Here is an 18,805-nt window from a genome sequence, read left to right as displayed (position 1 = left end):
TCAACTGTGTCCCCAGTGCATCGTGGATCCTTACAGCAGGATAGTAAGAATAAACTATTAAGAGGGAAGAGGGGTACAGAAAAATTAAATGCCATTGAAAATTTATTCATTTTAAACTCAATTCACATTAACTAATCAGTTAAGTTCCAATTGCCACAAAAATACTAAAAAAAAAAAACAAGTAATCTGAGATTTCATGTGTGTTCAAGCAATCACAACAAAAACGACGACAGAGAGAATGGTGAGAAAGTAGCTATGTCCCCATTTCACATAGCTGGGTACAAACAGACCTATCAGATACAGAGACTCCTGACACAGGGAGGTGTCAGGAACTGGTACTTGGGAGGCACCTAGGAAAAGCGAGGAGGGAGAAAGGCTACGCTTGGCTTTCAGTCAGCTAAAGGAACTGAACATCTGGCTTGGACAAGCAAGGCAGCAGCAGCCACATCACAGCATGAACACATGGTATCACTGCACTAGTTTGTGAAATCTGGACTAGGTGTCACCTACCAAATTTCAGTTCAGTTCAGCTTTTCACCTTCAGAATACTCCTTCGCAACTTGAGTTTCTTACCCACAGCTGGAAAGTTAGCAAAGAGCTGGTCCCAGGTGTATACATCAGAGAAGCTGACTTGGTAACCAGCCTGCCCCAGTCCCCTCATCTTCATTCCAAGCTCAGCAGAAGGTTCTGCAAGAGACAAGCTGCGTTACTACAGCCCATTCCAGAGATTCACATCTGGGCTGCCAAACGTCACGCACCAGCAAACTCGGCAAATGGGTACTTGGAGGGAAAATAGTGAGCAACCCAGTGCATTTCAGCCTAGACCCTCAGGACTTTGACACATACAAGGTGGGGGAGACCTCTCTGGAAGTGAGCCACCTCCTCCCCCTGCAAGCAGCAGGGAGGGAAGAATGACAGAAACCAGACCGCAAGCAGAAGCACATTTGCGACATGGCTCCGAAACGAAGACTCCACACCAGCTTTTCAGTCAAGTACCACAAAGCTGGGTGGCAACACATTTAAGCCCACTCAGGCAGCTCCTGCTTGGCTTGGGGTAGGGGATGTACATGGCCACGGGTATTTCCCAGGCCAAGACCCTTCTCCTCATGCCCAGCACAGGACAACTGCAGCTCCCCAAGCACGAAGCCTTGCCCTGGTTCTGCCCCACAAACCCCACCCGTGGGTGGAACTCAGTGAATGGGCCAGGCCTTACTTATTCCGCACAAATAATTCACTCTGAAGAAGAGGATTTGAATGTGCTTGCACCTATAAACCTTGCCATCTGCCTCTTATGTCAACGCTAAAACCATACTAACTCTGCCAGTTTCCCACTGCCAAGGTGGGGCTGCAATGATCTCTGTTCAGGTGGAAACAGGCAGCACTCATGGTCCCAGCTTCTGACTCCAGGGCTTAGCCTCTGAACTCAGGAACCTCACACCTCAAACACCCAGTGGTACACCCATCCTCCGCAGGTACGGCCTGACCCAGTTGCAGGACCCTGCACTTGGCTCTGTGGAGCCTCATGAGGTTCTCATGGGCCCATTTCCCAAGCTTGTCTGGGTCCCTCTGGATCATCCAGTTCTAACCCCATGCCACAGGCAGGGACACCTTCCACTAGAGCAGGTTGCTCCAAGCCCTGTCCAACCTGGCCTTGAACACTGCCAGGGATGGGGCAGCCACAGCTTCTCTGGGCATCCTGTGCCAGCGGCTCAGCACCCTCGTAGTAAAGAATTTCTTCTTATTTCCTAATTTCAATCTCCCCTCTGTCAGTTTAAAGCCATTCCCCCTTGTCCTGTCACCACATGCCCTTGTAAAAAGTCCCTCCACAGATTTCTTGCAGGTCCCCTTTAGGTAGTGGAAGGCTAGTGTAAGGTCTCCCCAGAGGCTTCTCTTCTCCCAGCTGAAGAAGCCCAGCTCTCTCAGCCTGTCTTTGCAGGAGAGGTGATTCAACCCTCTGACCATGCTCCTGATTCACTGAAAAAATATTCAGTAACTTGACATACGAGTGTCTGGGTAGTCTCATCTGCACCTCAAACAGAGTAGGGTCCATCAATACACCAGTATCCTGGAGACACAAGGTCAGCCCTTCAGAAGAATAAAAATATATCCTGCTATTAAGGAAATAATACAACAGCTGGAAAATATGCTTTAACAGAGATAGCTTCAACCTACCAGTACAGAGCAGCTACATTCCAGCTTTGACTTTCCCAGTGTATCAATAGTAAGACTTGATCTAATATGCAAAACCAAGAATTACTTTTAAATTTGCTTTTTTTTTTGTGATATGTTATCTGTGAGCCTTCAGTGATAAAAGAGGCTATTTCAACTTTTAAAAGTAAAGGATAGTAGCTCCTGAGAGCAGTTTAAATAGCCGTTCACAAAATAATGCTATGTTAGAGAATGCTCCAGCTTGAGGAAGGTTATGGTCACAGAAACCATCAGACATTGTGAAAAACACCTATTAGATTCTCTCTGTATGCAAAAGCTTTAGTAAGCAGTATGCTGATGGCCAAACAGAAGCAGATGTTCTTCAAATCTGAAACAGTTGCCCATCATGAATGTTTATATTTTTGATACCTGAAACGTTTGAGTGACAGTTCTCACACACAACTGGCACAGACAATGCAGTATCCTAAAGCAACCCTGCACCAGCTAGCAGCAACGGACATCTAATGTCAACAGAGAACGTTTTGCCACCCAACTGAAAAGCTTGAGTGTATTTGGACGTCTGTCTCCAACCATGATTGAGCAGATGTTCACAGGGGAACAAAGCCACACAAGAATGCTTACCCTGCTGAATTTCAGGATTGTGTCCAAAAACAAGCGCCAAATTCACATGGCTCCAGACATCTGTCCTGAAACATTCTAGAACTTTTTAAACTTACTTTTCTGAAAGCTCAGGAAAGTTGTAAATACACTGAAGGCAGCTTCCAACAAAGTCTTTAGAAATCAGAGTCATAGGTATTTCCCACACTGTGGTACAAGTTTAATTGTGCAAAAATACAGTCACCAAGACTTTTGGATTTGTTGCGAATTGAACATAATTCCAGTGATGTACAGGCACGGCAAATGATACTGCTGTAACGAGAACAAATACATTAGTTGTTGTGGAGACAACCGAGTGGTTCAATACACTGAGATACTGTTCTCAAGTGCCTCTTTAAACAACCTGTATTTAACTACTGTACATTAAGAGAATCAAAGAAATGACACCTGAGAGGAAAGCTAGGAGCAGAATAATGAAGTTTAAGACTGCACCAACTTAAAAGAACATTAAAAAACTGGTTTACAGACTCCCTAGCAATGGCCAAGTAGGTCTGCAATACTGCAGGTGTGAAGCATAACTCCTCTTCATTCAACACAGTGTGCATATATATATATATATATATATATATATATTGCATTTCAACAAAATAAAAGGCTTTCCTAATGCAAATGTTTCTTTTAAGTATAGGTGAAGCATTAACAACCTTTCAAACTAAAAGACACCAATGGTGTTGCAAAAGAAATAGATGAAGGGGAAAAAAAAACAAAAACTTCAGAGCTCAGTCCTCTGGCTCTACCACTTAATGAAACAAGAAACCCCAACAAAATAATACATATGGAAATGAAAGGCTTTGCTGAATCCCCTCACCCTCATTAAAATCTTTCTGTAGTGCCTACATCACTGAGGAAAAACCAGTTTTCAAAGCAGTTCCTGTCCTTGCGCATCCATGTTTTAACACAACCAGATCAGACACATAATGTTGTTCTGTGCAGCTATATTTTGGTCTTAACAAATCTACGTGCTTCTTGCAAAAGTGTTTCAACATCTTCATTATCCTTGTCTTCTGAACTTGGCTCCCAGTCAGAGTCTTCATCAGTAGGGTCACACTCCTCTTCCTCATCATCTATAAAGCTGTCATCAAGGTCATATTCATTTGGTTCATCATCGCTGGCGCTATCTTTCTCTACAGCTCTTTTTCCTGTAAGGACAAAAATGTCATATATTCATGTACCATAAATACAGAACTAGAACCTTCCAGAGACCATATAGTTGGTCTCTCTCCTCAAGAGGAGAAAGAATCAACTAAAGAACTCCACCCAACACTAATAATTCTGGGTTTGATTTTCAAGACTGCCATGAAAAGCTGTACCATCTCTCTGACCTCTACTGCAGCACTTACCCATGTGATCACTTAAAGTTTTCCTTACTGACTTTTCTTCCAGCACCTGGAAAACAGTATCAGGCCTTTTGACAACATCTTCTGGTAACAGAAAAAAACAGAATCTGATGTCTTCTGATCACTTTTCTCAAGGAGTTAGGCACACAGTTTTCCTAGTTGTCTTCCTGTCAGTTCTGTACCTAAACAATTGATCTACCTTGTCATTTATTTTGACCTGAGGCTTTCAGTCTTCATCCACGCTTACTTAGGGCTATTTTATGCTCTTACCCTGGCACGGCTTTTAACTCGCCTCCATTTCTTTCCTGAGCTTCAGGTAAGAGAAGGGAATCTGCTATATCACTTGCCTCCATTTCTTTCCTGAGCTTCAGGTAAGAGAAGGGATTCTGCTATATCACTCACCTCCTATGTTCTCAACTTGGATCTCTGCTGGATAGTCTATGCTTCCTTTCTGAACATGGGTTAAGGAAACAACAAAAGCAGAATGCTTTTTCCTGAGCTGGGTGGAACCTGTTTTGCAGTCCAGTCTATTCTATCACACTGTTTTCTAAGCTGCTGTCCATCCAGCTTCTTCACAACTTACATTTTGCACTCAGGTTGGCTTCTCTCTTTACAGTATTTCACAATACTCTGTATTGACACAAAAACTCAGAAACCTCTGTTTACAAGAAATGGATACTGTTCACAGCATGTTCCTAACTCTTTAGACACCTTGTCTTGAAACATTCTTTTAATTGCTCAAATACACTGGCACATTTAAACCCATTCCCCAAGGCAGGGTAATTCTCCTATTTGCAGAAGTCTTACTTATCTAACTTGGCAGTGTATATAAAAAGCTGCTGCCATAGCAGCACTGCCTTCTCCTCCTATTTATCAGTAGGTGTGAACCTTTAACAAGTTTATTTCTACTGCTTCCTGATTTTGGTAGAAGTGCATAACCCTTGTTCTACAAGCCTACTCTATCTCCCTTTTTCTTACATGACCACAATTCATAACTGGCCAAAGTCTATTAATATCCCAATAGTGTTATTCTGCACGTAAGCCATACCTCTGAGTAAACCCATTGTCATTCCTCTACTTCCCAGCCCCTAATTTTTGCATTCTTATCTCATCTAGAAATAGATTATCTGTATGAGATCACTGGCAGGTTTTCTGTTGAGCAGTTCTTATCATTCAGATGAAACTATAAACATGTTTGGGTTTTTTTTAACTCAGCTGCAGACCCCAGTCCAAATCATCAATGTTTGTATGAACCATAGGCATTTCTTAGCAACTTCTTGAAACGTCAGGTCAGAGCTCTGGGCACTCAAGCTTTGTGTATCACAGACAAACAAGAACACCAGCATCTTAGATAGTCAGATCACATCCTCTATCAGTTACATTTTTCTATTTCACTATTCCAGAATTACCTTACAGTCTAAGACTTTATAGCAACTCTCACCCAAGGTTATCAAAAGCATTAGTCAATGTTCTCAAAAATACACGACTTTACGGTTGAATTGTCTATAGAGGCACTGAAAGACCCCCTAGAACAATGTCAGCCATGTGACAGAGCCAATAATGTAACTGAGAAATATCCCACGGCTGGCCAATATTCTTGGAAGGATGGACTCTGCACCACCTAGCACAAGATCCTGAAAATGTCAACTGCCAATTTCAGCTGTAATCCACTATTGTTTACCTGACTTCAGGGGAAATCAATCACACTTATGCTTACCCATACCAGCAGTTTCTTACAAGAACCGCAGACCATGGTTCTGTAGAATGAACTATGTCTTGGAGGGAAGAGACCAAAAAAAATATGCTAAATACAGTAGGAGCAAAATCCCTCTTCTCAAACTAATAGGCACAAATAATAAGCCCAAGACATGCTTAGCAAAGAAAAGCTCTTCACTTTCACAGCACTGTGGATGGCATTTTATAACAGAAGTAGGAATTCTGGCAAAATACTACTTCCATGTTTTTCCTACAAATGTACAAGGCAGCATATTGTGTTTTTCATCCCTGTACATCAACAGATTGCATCAGTGAATGATGCACTTCTTTCAATGTCTTTCCACTCCACTTCTTTCCACTACAATTTAATTCAGCCCCACTGCCCCTAAAGCTGCTCACTGGGTACAACTCTGCCTTTTCCCTAGTACTGTATTTCTAAAGATGACCTTGAAGCTTTCTCTGAAAGCACCTCCTTCATATGGGGAGAAAAAGCCTGCCAACTACCCCTTTCAGAGAGTTACTTTTGCAAGTGCTTAGCAACTTGCTAGAAAACCTACAATTAAATGTGTAGAAGAACCCTGCATAGCTCCAGCAAATCATTCAGCTAATTAGCAGCAGTGCAGTGAGGTCACTCAGTAGTAACAGTTTAATACAGCATAACTGACCTCCTTCTTTTCTTCCTCCAACTATTCCGTCCCAGTAATTAGCCTTCTATGATTTCTAAAACCATAGACCACATTCTCTACAGGCAATGTGTAATCTGTCTGGTAACAATTAGACTAAGAATGTTAAAACCCAACCATGTCAAATGCCAAGTAGACAGTACCTTTCTTTTCTTGGCTGGTGGAGTTTAAATACACTTGCACAGAAATTAACAGTGTACTTAACAGTGCAGTTGTGCCAAACGGCACAGAATAAAGGTTAATGGAGCCCTGACTGTCTGTGACCTTACGTGGCTCAGTGCGACTGCCTCAGACGTGATGCTGCTGAGCACAACCTTTTTGTCCCCAAGAGAGCTCAGAAACCGGTCAACAAGGCATTGGGAGAAAAAAAAATAAAAAAAAAATCCAACCAGTAAATGTGATCAGCACTTTAATAAATTGATTTCTTTCTTTCCCATGTGTAGAATATCAGTTCTTCCCTGGTTGCCTCATCTTAACCCCTCACTGTGCTTACGATGCTATTAACAATTCTTACTGTGCTGGAATACACATCTCTACAAGGGAAGAGTGATCAGGTTGATGCTGGCACTTTGCATAATGGAATGTGGCAAAGCATACAGGTAACAAACAAGCCTCAGAATGTGCTAGTTCACAGATACAATCATACCAAGCATTCAGTGATGGCAAAAGTGCACACATACATGATAAGGAAATGAGATGGGAAAGAAATTTCTCAGTGGAAAGTATAAAAGCAACCTCTTGCATCCATCCACAACAGAACTGGAGGCAAAACCACTTTGCCTGGAAAACTAACTACAGCTATTTGCACTTTTATTTAATTTCTCTAGAAAGCAGGCGTCTCTAACTTGAGGGTTTCTTTAGGAAATGCCCAGCCACAATTTCGTGACCTCAAGGAAGACAAGTCAGTTCCCACTTCCATTTGAGACGCAGCAGTTCCACTTCCTCATGCATTGTTCAGGCCAGTGAACGTGAAGATGGCATTATCATCAGGCTTTCAGATTGCTATAAAAGCTCACTTTTAAGTTGCTTTAGAAAGATAGGAAGCTGAGATACAAAAGAAGCCTGGAAACAGACCTTAAAGGGTGTTTAAAACTGGAGTTTATGCACCTGCAACATGTAAGTGACACTGTTGGCAGCAGCAAAGCAACCTTAGGTGCACCACTGGTAAATGGGGAGATATCCACAGTATTATAATGTACATTATCGAGACAGACTACAGCTTGCCTGTGCTACTAATAATCCTCACTGACAACAAGAAACTAAGAAGGACATATCTGTAGTTCAGCATGAAAGCTGCCCTCAACTCAAAGCCATTAACCTTCTACACTCTAGTCCTAACAAGCCAGTATATTACTTCACAGTAAGTATAAGAAAAGCACATGCACAGGTATCACCCAAAAGTTATTTAAAATTTAGTGCAATGCAGAAGGAATCTCTCAATGTTTAAAGAGCAATCAATCTTTACAGGGCAAAGAAATACTGGATTCCTTTCATCCTATTACGACACCTGTGTAAGGAAGGAACAATCGATTCAGTCACATGTGTCTCCTTAAAACATTTGTTTTCTTGTTTGCTTCTAGGGAAATACAGGTATGCTCATCCAGGAAGCCTGGTACAAATACAATTTCAACACTATTACTTTTAAAAAAGCAAGCTGGGTTTTACTAAAATAACAACTACTTCAGGTAAATATTACCAAGCATCTCCAGCACTATTAAATGCCAGAAAACCACTGCAGATCTGTGGTCTCATGCTGATGTGCCCATTTATAACATTAGAACATACTCACCATTTTTTGAAGTTCTTTGTCGGGTTGCTCTTTCAGTTACTAAAGAAAAGAAAGGTATAAGTCAGGACAGACTACAGCCTAGCACAAGAGTTATTCATAGAGTTTGCTACAACAGAACACTGACCTATTAAAATTAATGCTGCAATGGTTCTGCTCTATCTACAGTATGAAAACTACTCTGCTGCCCAAAAAAAATCCAGATGAACTGTTCTTACAATTATGAACCACGCCATCTGGAGACAAATGTCATTAACATCGGTTCAGGGATTTTTTTAAGCAGAAAATTGACATATCAAAACATTTAAGTATTTTACAGCATTGTTTCCATAAATGCAATTTTTCCATCATAATACCATAATCCAGATTCTTTAAAGTAAAATACCTTGTCATTACATTTCCTTAACTGTTCTGCTCTGAACTACTGTTTACTGCATTGGGATTTCGAGTGGAAAAGATCTCAAAGTCCAAACAATCAAGAAAAAGCCCAAGAAAATGCAAAGTATCCCTTTGAATTTTTTAAGAACAGACAAAATGTAAACAGTACATTCCCGTGTTTTTCAAAAAGCCTCATTACTGGAACATAAAACAGGAGTAGAATATTTCTTAATAGAAATTCAGATTCATTTTTAATTATATTCCCTCCAAGCCTCAAGAGAACATATCTGCAAAACTTTGTTCTCTCAGTAAGAAAAACACTGGTTAAAAATAAATAAAACTAAAAAATAGATGACAGATATGCTTGTAATGTTTGCTTTAGAGCATCACAAGACTTGAAAAATTGTATGCTACCTGAGGATTTCCTATCAAAAGAAAAGAATAAAAGGTATAAAATCATAAATCTTTATAAAGCATAAAATATTTCTCTGTATATAATTTGCTACAGGGATGGGAGAAAAGTTATAAAAATAATTTACAGCAGTATCCACCCAAAACGTAGAGAAATACTTCAGTAGCACCTAAATATATTCCCTCTTTTCATTGCAATACTTCAGCTCTGAATGAAGGAAGTCAAATACAGAGATCCAGGAATGTCACACTATACCGTGTTTAATTTTCAATAAAACCTATAACTCATGAAAACAGCCACTTGTCACATGGCACTTTTGTCAATTCCTAAGATACAAATCATCCAAACCATGTCAGCTGTGTCTGAGCCAGCCTAACTCTCTTCACTTGAAAAACATGAGTAACAGAGAGTGCAAGTCTGCAGTGGCCAAGAATCCTCCTTACCACAGGTAACGCAGAGGTATCCCAGCCGCTCCAGCCAATGAGCCGGCTTCAGTTGGAGCTCGGCTCGGATGCCTCTATACAAATGCCCATAGCATGGGGAACAAACAAGAGGAATTAGAGATGTGTGCACGTCTATGGGGGTATGATATAATAGGCATCACAGAAACATGGTGGGATGGCTCCTATGACTGGAATGTTGGAATGGAAGGTTACAGGCTCTTCAGAAAAGACAGGACTGGCAGGTGGGGAGGGGGAGTTGCCCTTTATGTTAGGGATAGGCTGGAGAGTATGGAACTCTGTCTGGGGACAGGTGAGCAGTCCACAGAGAGTTGTGGGTCAGGGTTAAAGGGAATATAGCTATGGGAGACATTACTGTGGGGATCTGTTACAGACCGCCTGATCAAGGAGAACCTGCGGATGAAGCACTCCATAGACAGATAGGAAAAGCCTCACGCTCACAGGCCCTTGTTCTCATGGGTGACTTCAACCACCCCGACATCTGTTGGAAGGACGGTACGGCCCGGCACAAGCAATCCAGGAGGTTCCTCGATTGTGTAGAAGACGACTTCCTTCTGCAAGTAACAGAGGAGCCGACAAGGAGAGGTGCCAGGCTTGACCTCATGCTCACCAACAGGGAGGGGCTTGTTGGAAATGTGACGCTCCAGGGCAGCCTTGGATGCAGCGATCACGAGATGGTCAAATTTGAGATCCTCAGGACAGTGAGAAGAGCATGCAGCAAGCTCACTGCCCTGGACTTCAAAAGAGCAGACTTTGGCCTCTTCAGGAACCTGCTTAGGAAGGTTCCATGGGATACAGCCCTAGAGGGCAGGGGGGCCCAAGACTGCTGGTTGATATTCAAGGATCACCTGCTGCAAGCTCAGGAGTGTTGCATCCAAACCAGAAGGAAGTGCAGCAGGAGGGCCAGGAGACCTCCTTGGATGGATAAGGAGCTCCTGAGGAAAATTCAAATGAAAAAAGAGGCTTATAATAAGCAAAGACAGGCGGCCTGGGAAGAGTGCAGGGATGTTGTCCAAGAAGCTAGGGACCAGGTTAGGAAAGCTAAGGCCCAGTTAGAATTAAACATAGCTAGAGGTATTGAAGATAACAGGAAGGGATTCTACAGGTACATAGCAAATAAAAAACAGACTAGGGAGAATGTAGGCCCCCTCAGGAAGCTCTCGGAAGAACTGGCTACACAGGATTTGGAGAAGGCTGAGGTTCTGAATGACTTCTTTGCCTCGGTCTTCACTGGCAAAGGCTCTCACCTCACCACCCAAGTCCTGGAAGGCAGACGCAGGGACTGTGAGAATGAAGACCTTGGACCCACTGTAGGAGAGGAACTGGTTCGAGACCATCTTTAAAATCTGAACGGGCACAAGTCCATGGGTTCTGATGAAATTCATCTGCAGGTACTGAGGGAGCTGGCGAATGAAGTTGTGAAGCCGCTGGCCATCATACCTGAAAAATCCTGGCAGTCAGGTGAAGTTCCTGACAACTGGAAAAAGGGAAATATAACCCCCATTTTCAAGAAGGGGAAAATGGATGACCTGGGGAATTACAGACCAGTCAGTCTCACCTCTGTGCCTGGCAAAATCTTGGAGCACATTCTCCTGGAAGGCATGCTAAGGCACATGAAAATCAACAAGGTGCTTGGTGACAGCCAGCATGGCTTCACTAAGGGGAAATCCTGCCTGACCAATTTGGTGGCCTTCTATGATGGGGCTACAGAACTGATGGACAGGGGTAGAGCAGTTGAGGTCATCTATCTGGACTTGTGCAAAGCGTTCGACACTGTCCCACATGACATCCTTGTCTCTAAATTGGAGACACATCAGTTTGATGGATGGACCACTCGGGGGATAAAGAGCTGGATGGATGGCCGCACACAAAGAGTTGTGGTCACTGGCTCAATGTCCGGCTGGAGACCAGTAACGAGTGGTGTCCCTCAGGGATCGGTGTTGGGACCGGTCTTGTTCAACATCTTTGTCGCTGACATGGACAGTGGGATTGAGTGTGCCCTCAGCAAGTTTGTCAATGTCACCAAGCCGTGTGGTTTGGTTGGTACGCTGGAGGGAAGGAATGCCATCCAGAGGGACCTTGACACACTTGTGAGGTGGGCTGATGCCAACCCCATGAAGTTTAACCCTGCCAAGTGCAAGGTCCTACACCTGGGTTGGAGCAATCCCAGGCACAGCTACAGGTTGGGCAAGGAAGAGATTCAGAGCAGCCCTGCAGAGAAGGACTTGGGGGTGTTGGTTGATGAGAAAATGAACATGAGCCGGCTTCAGTGTGAGCTTGCAGCCCAGAAAGCCAACTGTATCCTGGGCTGCATCAAAAGGAGCGTGACCAGCAGGTCGAAGGAGGTGATCCTGCCCCTCTACTCTGCTCGTGAGACCTCACTTGGAGTATTGTGTGCAGTTCTGGTGTCCTCAGCGTAAAAAGGACATGGAACTGTTGGAACAAGTCCAGAGAAGGGCCACGAGGATGATCAGGGGGCTAAAGCACCTCCCATAGGAAGACAGGCTGAGGAAGTTGGGGCTGTTCAGCCTGGAGAAGAGAAGGCTGCGTGGAGACCTCATAGCAGCCTTCCAGTATCTGAAGGGGGCCTATAGGGATGCTGGAGAGGTACTCTTCATTAGAGACTGTAGTGACAGGACAAGGGGTAACAGGTTAAAACTTAAACAGGGGAAGTTTAGATTGGATATAAGGAGGAAATTCTTTCCTGTTAGGGTGGTGAAGCACTGGAATGGGGTGCCCAGGGAGGTTGTGAATGCTCCATCCCTGGCAGTGTTCAAGACCACGTTGGACGAGGCCTTGGGTGATATGATTTAGCGTAAGGTGTCCCTGCCAACGGCAGGGGGGTTGGAACTTGATGATCTTAAGGTCCTTTCCAACCCTAACTATTCTATGATTCTAAGGGCAAGACCTCATACTTGAGAAAAGCAAGGGTGCAGGGTAATACAGAGTAAGCTACAAATGCAGTGTTATTCATCTATTCACAGTAGCTGAAAGCATTTTATTACGAGTATTTTTTGTATTTGTTGCTGGGTTTGGGGGGTTTTCCCCTTGACTTTGAGCTGCATTGAACAAATGTTCTTACCTGGAGGTGCAGTGTGCTTGTATTCTAGCTTGTGCTGAGGATTCTTCCTGTAAAGAAGAAAACCATATAAGCTTGATTCACTACCTTGTTCCACACTTACCAAGGCCAAAATTCCTTAGTTTTTTTGGTCCAAAACTCCTGGGTATTTCATGAATCATTTTCATTACTTTTAAAAATAAAATTCTGTGACCAGTGCCTTACTGCAGCATCTCAGCTTACAGACTATAGAGTGAGAAAATACGAATCAGGTTAAAGTCTTCCTCTTGTTACAGCATTAAAAAAAAATAGATGTCTAATCAAAAGCAAGATATGAGATAGTTTCCAAAGTTGTAAAATTAGATGCATTTGTTCAGTGAGATAAAAACTGATAGATGTGACATGCTTGAAACTTGAAATCCATTTCTATAGCTCCAGAAATTTTTGCTCTATTTTACAAAATACCCTTGCTGTGAAGACTTCCTCTAGAACTAGTTGCTTATTTATGTTCTCTTATTTTCCAAAAACAGAGCACAGTCAGTCCTCAGTAGAAAAACCTGGTTTTATCTCAAATAACCTGGGACAAATTCACATGCTTCAACTTGATTTACAATTCTATAGCTACTGCTGTCCCAAAGTACATTATGTGTGCATTACAAGTGATGGCTATCTGAATAAAAAAAAAATGGAAGTACAGCTTCCCACTAAATACACTGTACTGAAACATGAGGAATTGCCTATTTCAGTGGTTTACTACTGTCGCGAGCATCAGACCATTCAATCCCTACCCAAGGCACAGAGTCTTGATCATTCAGTTATGCTCCCTTCAAATAGTAACCAACAGATAAACATAACAATTGTAACACAAAACCCCTTCAAATTACATGTTGTTTTGTTGATAGAATTATCATTGCTTCATGGGTGCCTCCTTGCTTCTACCCACAAAAGAATGAAACACAGATTAAGAAATGATCAATTAATACAGCACAGAGGTGTTCTTATCTGGAAGGAAGAGTTTGGTTTTGGATAAAGCATCTCTTGTACTCCTGAAAAGGATGTTGGTGATTTCACTACTGTTATAAAGCCAGATTTCTCATCCCAGGATGAGAAATTCATCTCATAGACGCTTTTCAGAAGAGAAATACTTTCTGTGCATTAGCTCAATATAACATGGCTGTTTCTTAAAAGTTACAGTCTTTTTTGTTCCATTTCAGCAAGAACACACTCTTTAGGATCACCACACTTTCCTGGAGACAGGAGAAACTGTTTCTGCTCAGGCACAATCTTTATTCACAGCAACTGTTATTTTCAATATACCCCCACAGAAGTGTCATTGCCTCAAAATATATCTCTTTGTCCATTTTATCAATTATACAGCAGCCATTAAACTCTGCTAAATAAAAGTGTAAACCCTAGATATTTGGAAACAAATGGAATAAAACAATCTTTTGAGGAAAATCTGTAGTGTTTAACAAAAACAGCAGTCAGCCATAAACTGGATTTTATTGCTGTGACTAAATTATGTTTTCTAACAAATCAAATATGGATTAAGGGGTCCTGTACAAAATCTCAACAAATACTTTACCAAAATTTAAGCTAAAAGTTATGTATCAAGAGCATATAACAATATATTATTGCTTATATAAAAGAAGAACAGTTTAATAGATGTTGGCAACTGAAAAGTGTTGATCTTTAGGCCACTGAATAGTTTCCAGGAGACAAGTTTCCATGTTCACCAGCTCACACAGGCTCTGGTGCTTTAAAGGCCACAGTCTGTCTGCAGTAAATTTCAGAAGGCTACAGTCAAGATTTAACATCAAGAATTACTCTTTATTCTATTGTCATTTTGCAACTCCAGGGGAGAACATTCTTAACCTGTAAAACAAGATAACCCATTTTGTACAGCATTTCTTACCTGTAACAAGCTGTTCCATACGGACATTCAGGCCGGTTATCGTTGTTATCCTGAGCTATGATCTCTGTTTCATAATAGTCATCATCATTAGGGTGACTGAACTGCTGAAAGTGAATGGGATTCTTCCTGCAAAAAAATAAATATTGAGAACTGACTGTTCCATTTAAACACAAGAAGTAAAGATAAGAAAGGTGTTACTGAATCAGCGTCAACTCATTTTTCTGTGGTTACACAAAGACAAGCTCTTAATATTCAACTTTATGCAGAATGTAAGACCTCCTTTCAGGACAACAGGAAAAAAGCTTTTTCTCAGCATATGCTGCAAAAGAGGGTAAATCACAGATTTTCCTATTTGCTATCAGCTTTAAGTTTCTGACCCCCAACACATACACAATCTACTGATGTAGTCTTATAGCATGAATCTTACGCAGTGGCCAACTTGCTGAGTCACAATTCCCTCTGGGGCTATTGAAACGCCATGGAAAACATTGCTGAAGTCTTAGCTCAAACTGGAAGAGCCAACGCACCGCAGCAGAAAAACTGCTGAATTTGAAGACTCCCCACACCCTTGAGGGATTGCCTGTTAGCTCAGGCTCTATTATTTCTGTTCTGTATGCGAGTTCCTACCTACTTGAATATTTTCAATGACAGAATATTATTCTAGATGGAGCAGTCTGCTGGACATTGCATTGATTATGCTGTTAGGTTTGCCTTGGCTACCAGGACATTTCATTTGAAGTATCAAATTACAACGATGTATCATACAACATAACTACTCTGCATGTAGTTGAATCACACCAGTGCTAGCGATGATAGCACATTATCAGCATCCACAACTTCTTGCTCTACCACACTTATGCAGCTGAATCCAAGGTGAGCAAGTATTGAATACCAATATACACACCACTGAAAGAACAATTCTGCTTCTGGGAAACAGCTTTGACTGCAACCCTACCACACAAAGCAGCCATAAACATCACTTAGAGAAACATTTGCTTTATAAAACTTCTGCAAGTGATGTTGAAAAGAACAGAGAATAACACATTAGGACTTCAGGAGAAACCCATGTGACTGATCAAAACATACTACAAAACATTATGTCAAAGTGAACATACTGGTACCAACAGCAAATCTACTTTTCCCCTACGATTTATTTTAAGGATGCTTTTTTTTTTCAAGCATAATATTTAAAAGCAAGAAATATGAGCTAATTTAATAAATGATTTTCCAAAAGGCATCCACAAAATACTTCAGTAATTCACCACACTAATTCCCAGCGTATATAACCTTCAGTGTGTGCAAATTATAAAAGTGAACTGCTTGCCTCAAGCAGGAAGAACGACAATTTTGAACTGCAAAGTTCTTACTGCTTTAATTTACACTTGTTACAGATGTATTTAGAAACACAAAGCCAGAAACATTTATGTAGCTAGCTACATACACAACAGCTCCCTCATCCACCACAGGCATTCTTTCCTTTAAATTTAAAATGACCCGTTAGGAACTTTATAGGCAACAGTAAATACTAATTTCAGCATTTCAACTACTGCCATTTTCAACAAAAGCTTTTGTTACAACGTTTGCAAAATGATTACTTAAGCATTGTGAGCAATACTGGTCATTCAGACCTCCTTTTAGGCATCTGAAAAAAATAGGTATTTAGTATTAATACTTTAAAATCTCCATTTGCCTGGCATCTTCCACTCAGGAAACTCAACAAGAAAGCTACAGATGAACTCCTTCATGCGCTACTTAGGAAAGAACCAATCTCTTGGCTCTCTTTACACAGGCGACAGACTTATAGTCCCAGTCTTTTCTGTTAATTCTGCAGACTACTGGGTAAGTAAATACAGTTTCACTAAAAATCAGAGAATCATAGAATGGTTTGGGTTGGAAAGGGCTTTAAGATCATCTAGATCCAACCCCTGTACCATGGGCAGGGACACCTCATGCAAGAGCATGTCGCCCAAAGCTCTGTCCAATCTGGCCTTGAACACTGTCAGGGGATGGAGCATTTACCACTTCTTTGGAGGACCCATTCCAGTGCCTCACCACCCTCACAGTAAAGAACTTTACAGTAAAGTACATAATTGTAAGGTTGCATTTACCAGTCTTCAACAATAATTTCTCAGGAAACATCACTTCTTACACCAAGCACAGATTGGCTGCCTACTTTTTTTCCCATTTAAAAAATAAATGAGATCAGAACAAGTCATTTTAGCGGCTACTTGCTTTGTTTTCTGAATGCATAGAGCTTACTTAGTATTAGCAATACCAGCAAGAATTTTCAGTAATTTGAAACAAAATTCACCACCTCAAAGGGATACAGAAGCAACTAATGTTCTGTGAAATTGTGGATGCCTCATCTCTGGCAGTGCTCAAGGCCAGGCTGGACTGGCCTTTGAGTAATCTGGCCTAGTGGAAGGTGTTCCTGCCGGTGGCAGGGTGCTTGAACCTAGACAACCCTTAAGAACCCTTCCAACCCAAACCATTCTATGATTGTATTTAATTCATTCCTATAGTAAAATACATGTAGCATCATAGTCACCAAGGAAACCTAATAGCTGTTGATTATCCAACCTATTGTATTTCAGGAGATATCCATTTCTTTTCAAAAAAAAAAAAAAAAGAAACAAAAGCATCTTGATGTATGCTCCCTATCACAGGGCTTCAGGTTTCTTTGGACCAGTTGATGATGATCCTCAAATTATATGTTACCTATAAAGTATCTTACACATGTCCTGCTTCAGACACTCAGGACTATTAGAAACATTTTATCTCACCTTTACCTGGATAATTCGTACTCATTCCACTTCTATGTGTTGTGCAACAACATCCAGCAAAATAAACAGCAGCACAGAAGTGCATAGCTTATATTAAAGCAAACATTTTCCCTCCATGCAAAAATCTAAAGCCTCTTCCTCTTATTAAGGGTTTGGCTTGTTTGAGGTTTTTTTATTTTTTCTTTTTTGGGCACAAGGGATTGGAGTGGTAAGAACACATCTATCACTCTGTGTAAGTTGCACTCTGAAGCTAATTAGTTTTACCACAAAACCTCACTGCACAGGAATATGTTATTCATTTAATCAAAACAAAATTATATTCGCACAAAAATCAACCAATTAGAAAACTCTTTCAAGAATAAAGTCTTACAACAGTTGCCTTCTCAAACACACTTACTGCAACTTTGCTTTTACAGCAGCTCTGGATTTGTGCACTTACCCTTGATGATGCAAAAAATTATGCAAATAAAAGTTATGCAAATAAAACTTATCAAGTTCTTCAGAATCAATGTGGCCATCTCAAGCAGAAGTTGCATATTGCCTAGTGAAACATTTAAGACAGTTTTTCATCTGTGCAGCTACCAAAAGATACTTAGAAGCTTTTCCTAAAGCAAGTTTAATTGATTAGTTAAGAATCCCTGGCTCTTCATAATCACATGCAGAGAGCCCTGACATCTTAAGGGCTATTTTCTAGCTAATAAGGAAACTGGTAGTGAAAACGTAATGAATTAGCAGCATTAGTTATAAAGCCACAGAATTCAAACCTGAGGTTATGCCACAACTGCATGTAACATGTTTCCAAGTTCTATATTGTCTATTACACCACAAGACTCAAAAAAAAAGACAGATACAGGTTTTCAGCTGACAGATTTACAAGCTTAAGGTGAAAGGAAAAATACTTATCTTCATAAACAAGGAGCAAAGCATTTAGAAGAATGCGCATACAAACCCAAAGGCTGGTTGAGCACGCCCTGCTTTGACAGCTGTGAGAAAGCTTTCTACACACCCAATCAGCAGAGAACAGGTCTACCACACCCCTTCTATGCAGCCCTTGAGGGGTGGGTTTGGATCTATTTTTAGTTCTAATTTCCTATTCTTCTAACTTTGAAAAACAAGCAGCAGACAAGAAAATGTACAGAAGAGAGTGCTGAAAGAGTAAGTTCCTTGACAACAAGCATAGCCAGATACAACACACACAAAACACTTGCCTCCTAACAGCAGTTTCTTTCAATGTGGTAAAGCTTCAGGCTATCTCAGAATCTGACCCTGAAGGTCAATGAAAAGAAGCATCCCTGGAGTGAGAGGTGTGCATGAAGCTTGAGTCTTTCAAAAGCAGCATTTTCAAATTAATAAATTCAGAAACTGAACTATGAGTTACAAAGTTATCTCCTAGATGTTTAAGATGTTAGAGAAATCTAATAAAATTAATAGAACATTTAATCTTTTCAAT

The 18,805-nt window shown here is 41.2% G+C and overlaps 1 protein-coding gene across 7 annotated transcripts in view; it reads right to left on the bottom strand.

Moving 5' to 3' along the window:
* Window positions 1-2,959: 2,959 nt before the first annotated feature.
* The window catches only part of APLF (aprataxin and PNKP like factor), a 40,327-nt gene continuing 24,481 nt past the window's right edge, over window positions 2,960-18,805 (bottom strand). For 5 of the 7 annotated variants that reach the window (XM_061461492.1, XM_061461489.1, XM_061461491.1 and 2 more), the window contains 5 exons: window positions 14,573-14,698; window positions 12,682-12,728; window positions 8,352-8,390; window positions 4,167-4,247; window positions 2,960-3,965 (listed from right to left, as the gene is read on the bottom strand). In XM_061461492.1, coding sequence (XP_061317476.1) covers window positions 3,760-3,965; window positions 4,167-4,247; window positions 8,352-8,390; window positions 12,682-12,728; window positions 14,573-14,698 — 499 coding nt within the window. In that variant the 3' untranslated portion in view covers window positions 2,960-3,759. The remainder of the gene's footprint in view (window positions 3,966-4,166; window positions 4,248-8,351; window positions 8,391-12,681; window positions 12,729-14,572; window positions 14,699-18,805) is intronic. The other 2 variants (XM_061461495.1, XM_061461493.1) reach the window with 2 other exon arrangements.

This window comes from Pezoporus flaviventris, unplaced genomic scaffold, assembly GCF_033815535.1.
Source record: "Pezoporus flaviventris isolate CSIRO_AGI_PZ_B2104156 unplaced genomic scaffold, CSIRO_AGI_Pfla_v1 ptg000031l, whole genome shotgun sequence".
In the NCBI taxonomy this organism is placed as follows: domain Eukaryota; kingdom Metazoa; phylum Chordata; class Aves; order Psittaciformes; family Psittacidae; genus Pezoporus; species Pezoporus flaviventris.
Note: the sequence above shows the minus strand (reverse complement) of the source record. Positions and strands in the feature narration are given on the sequence as shown.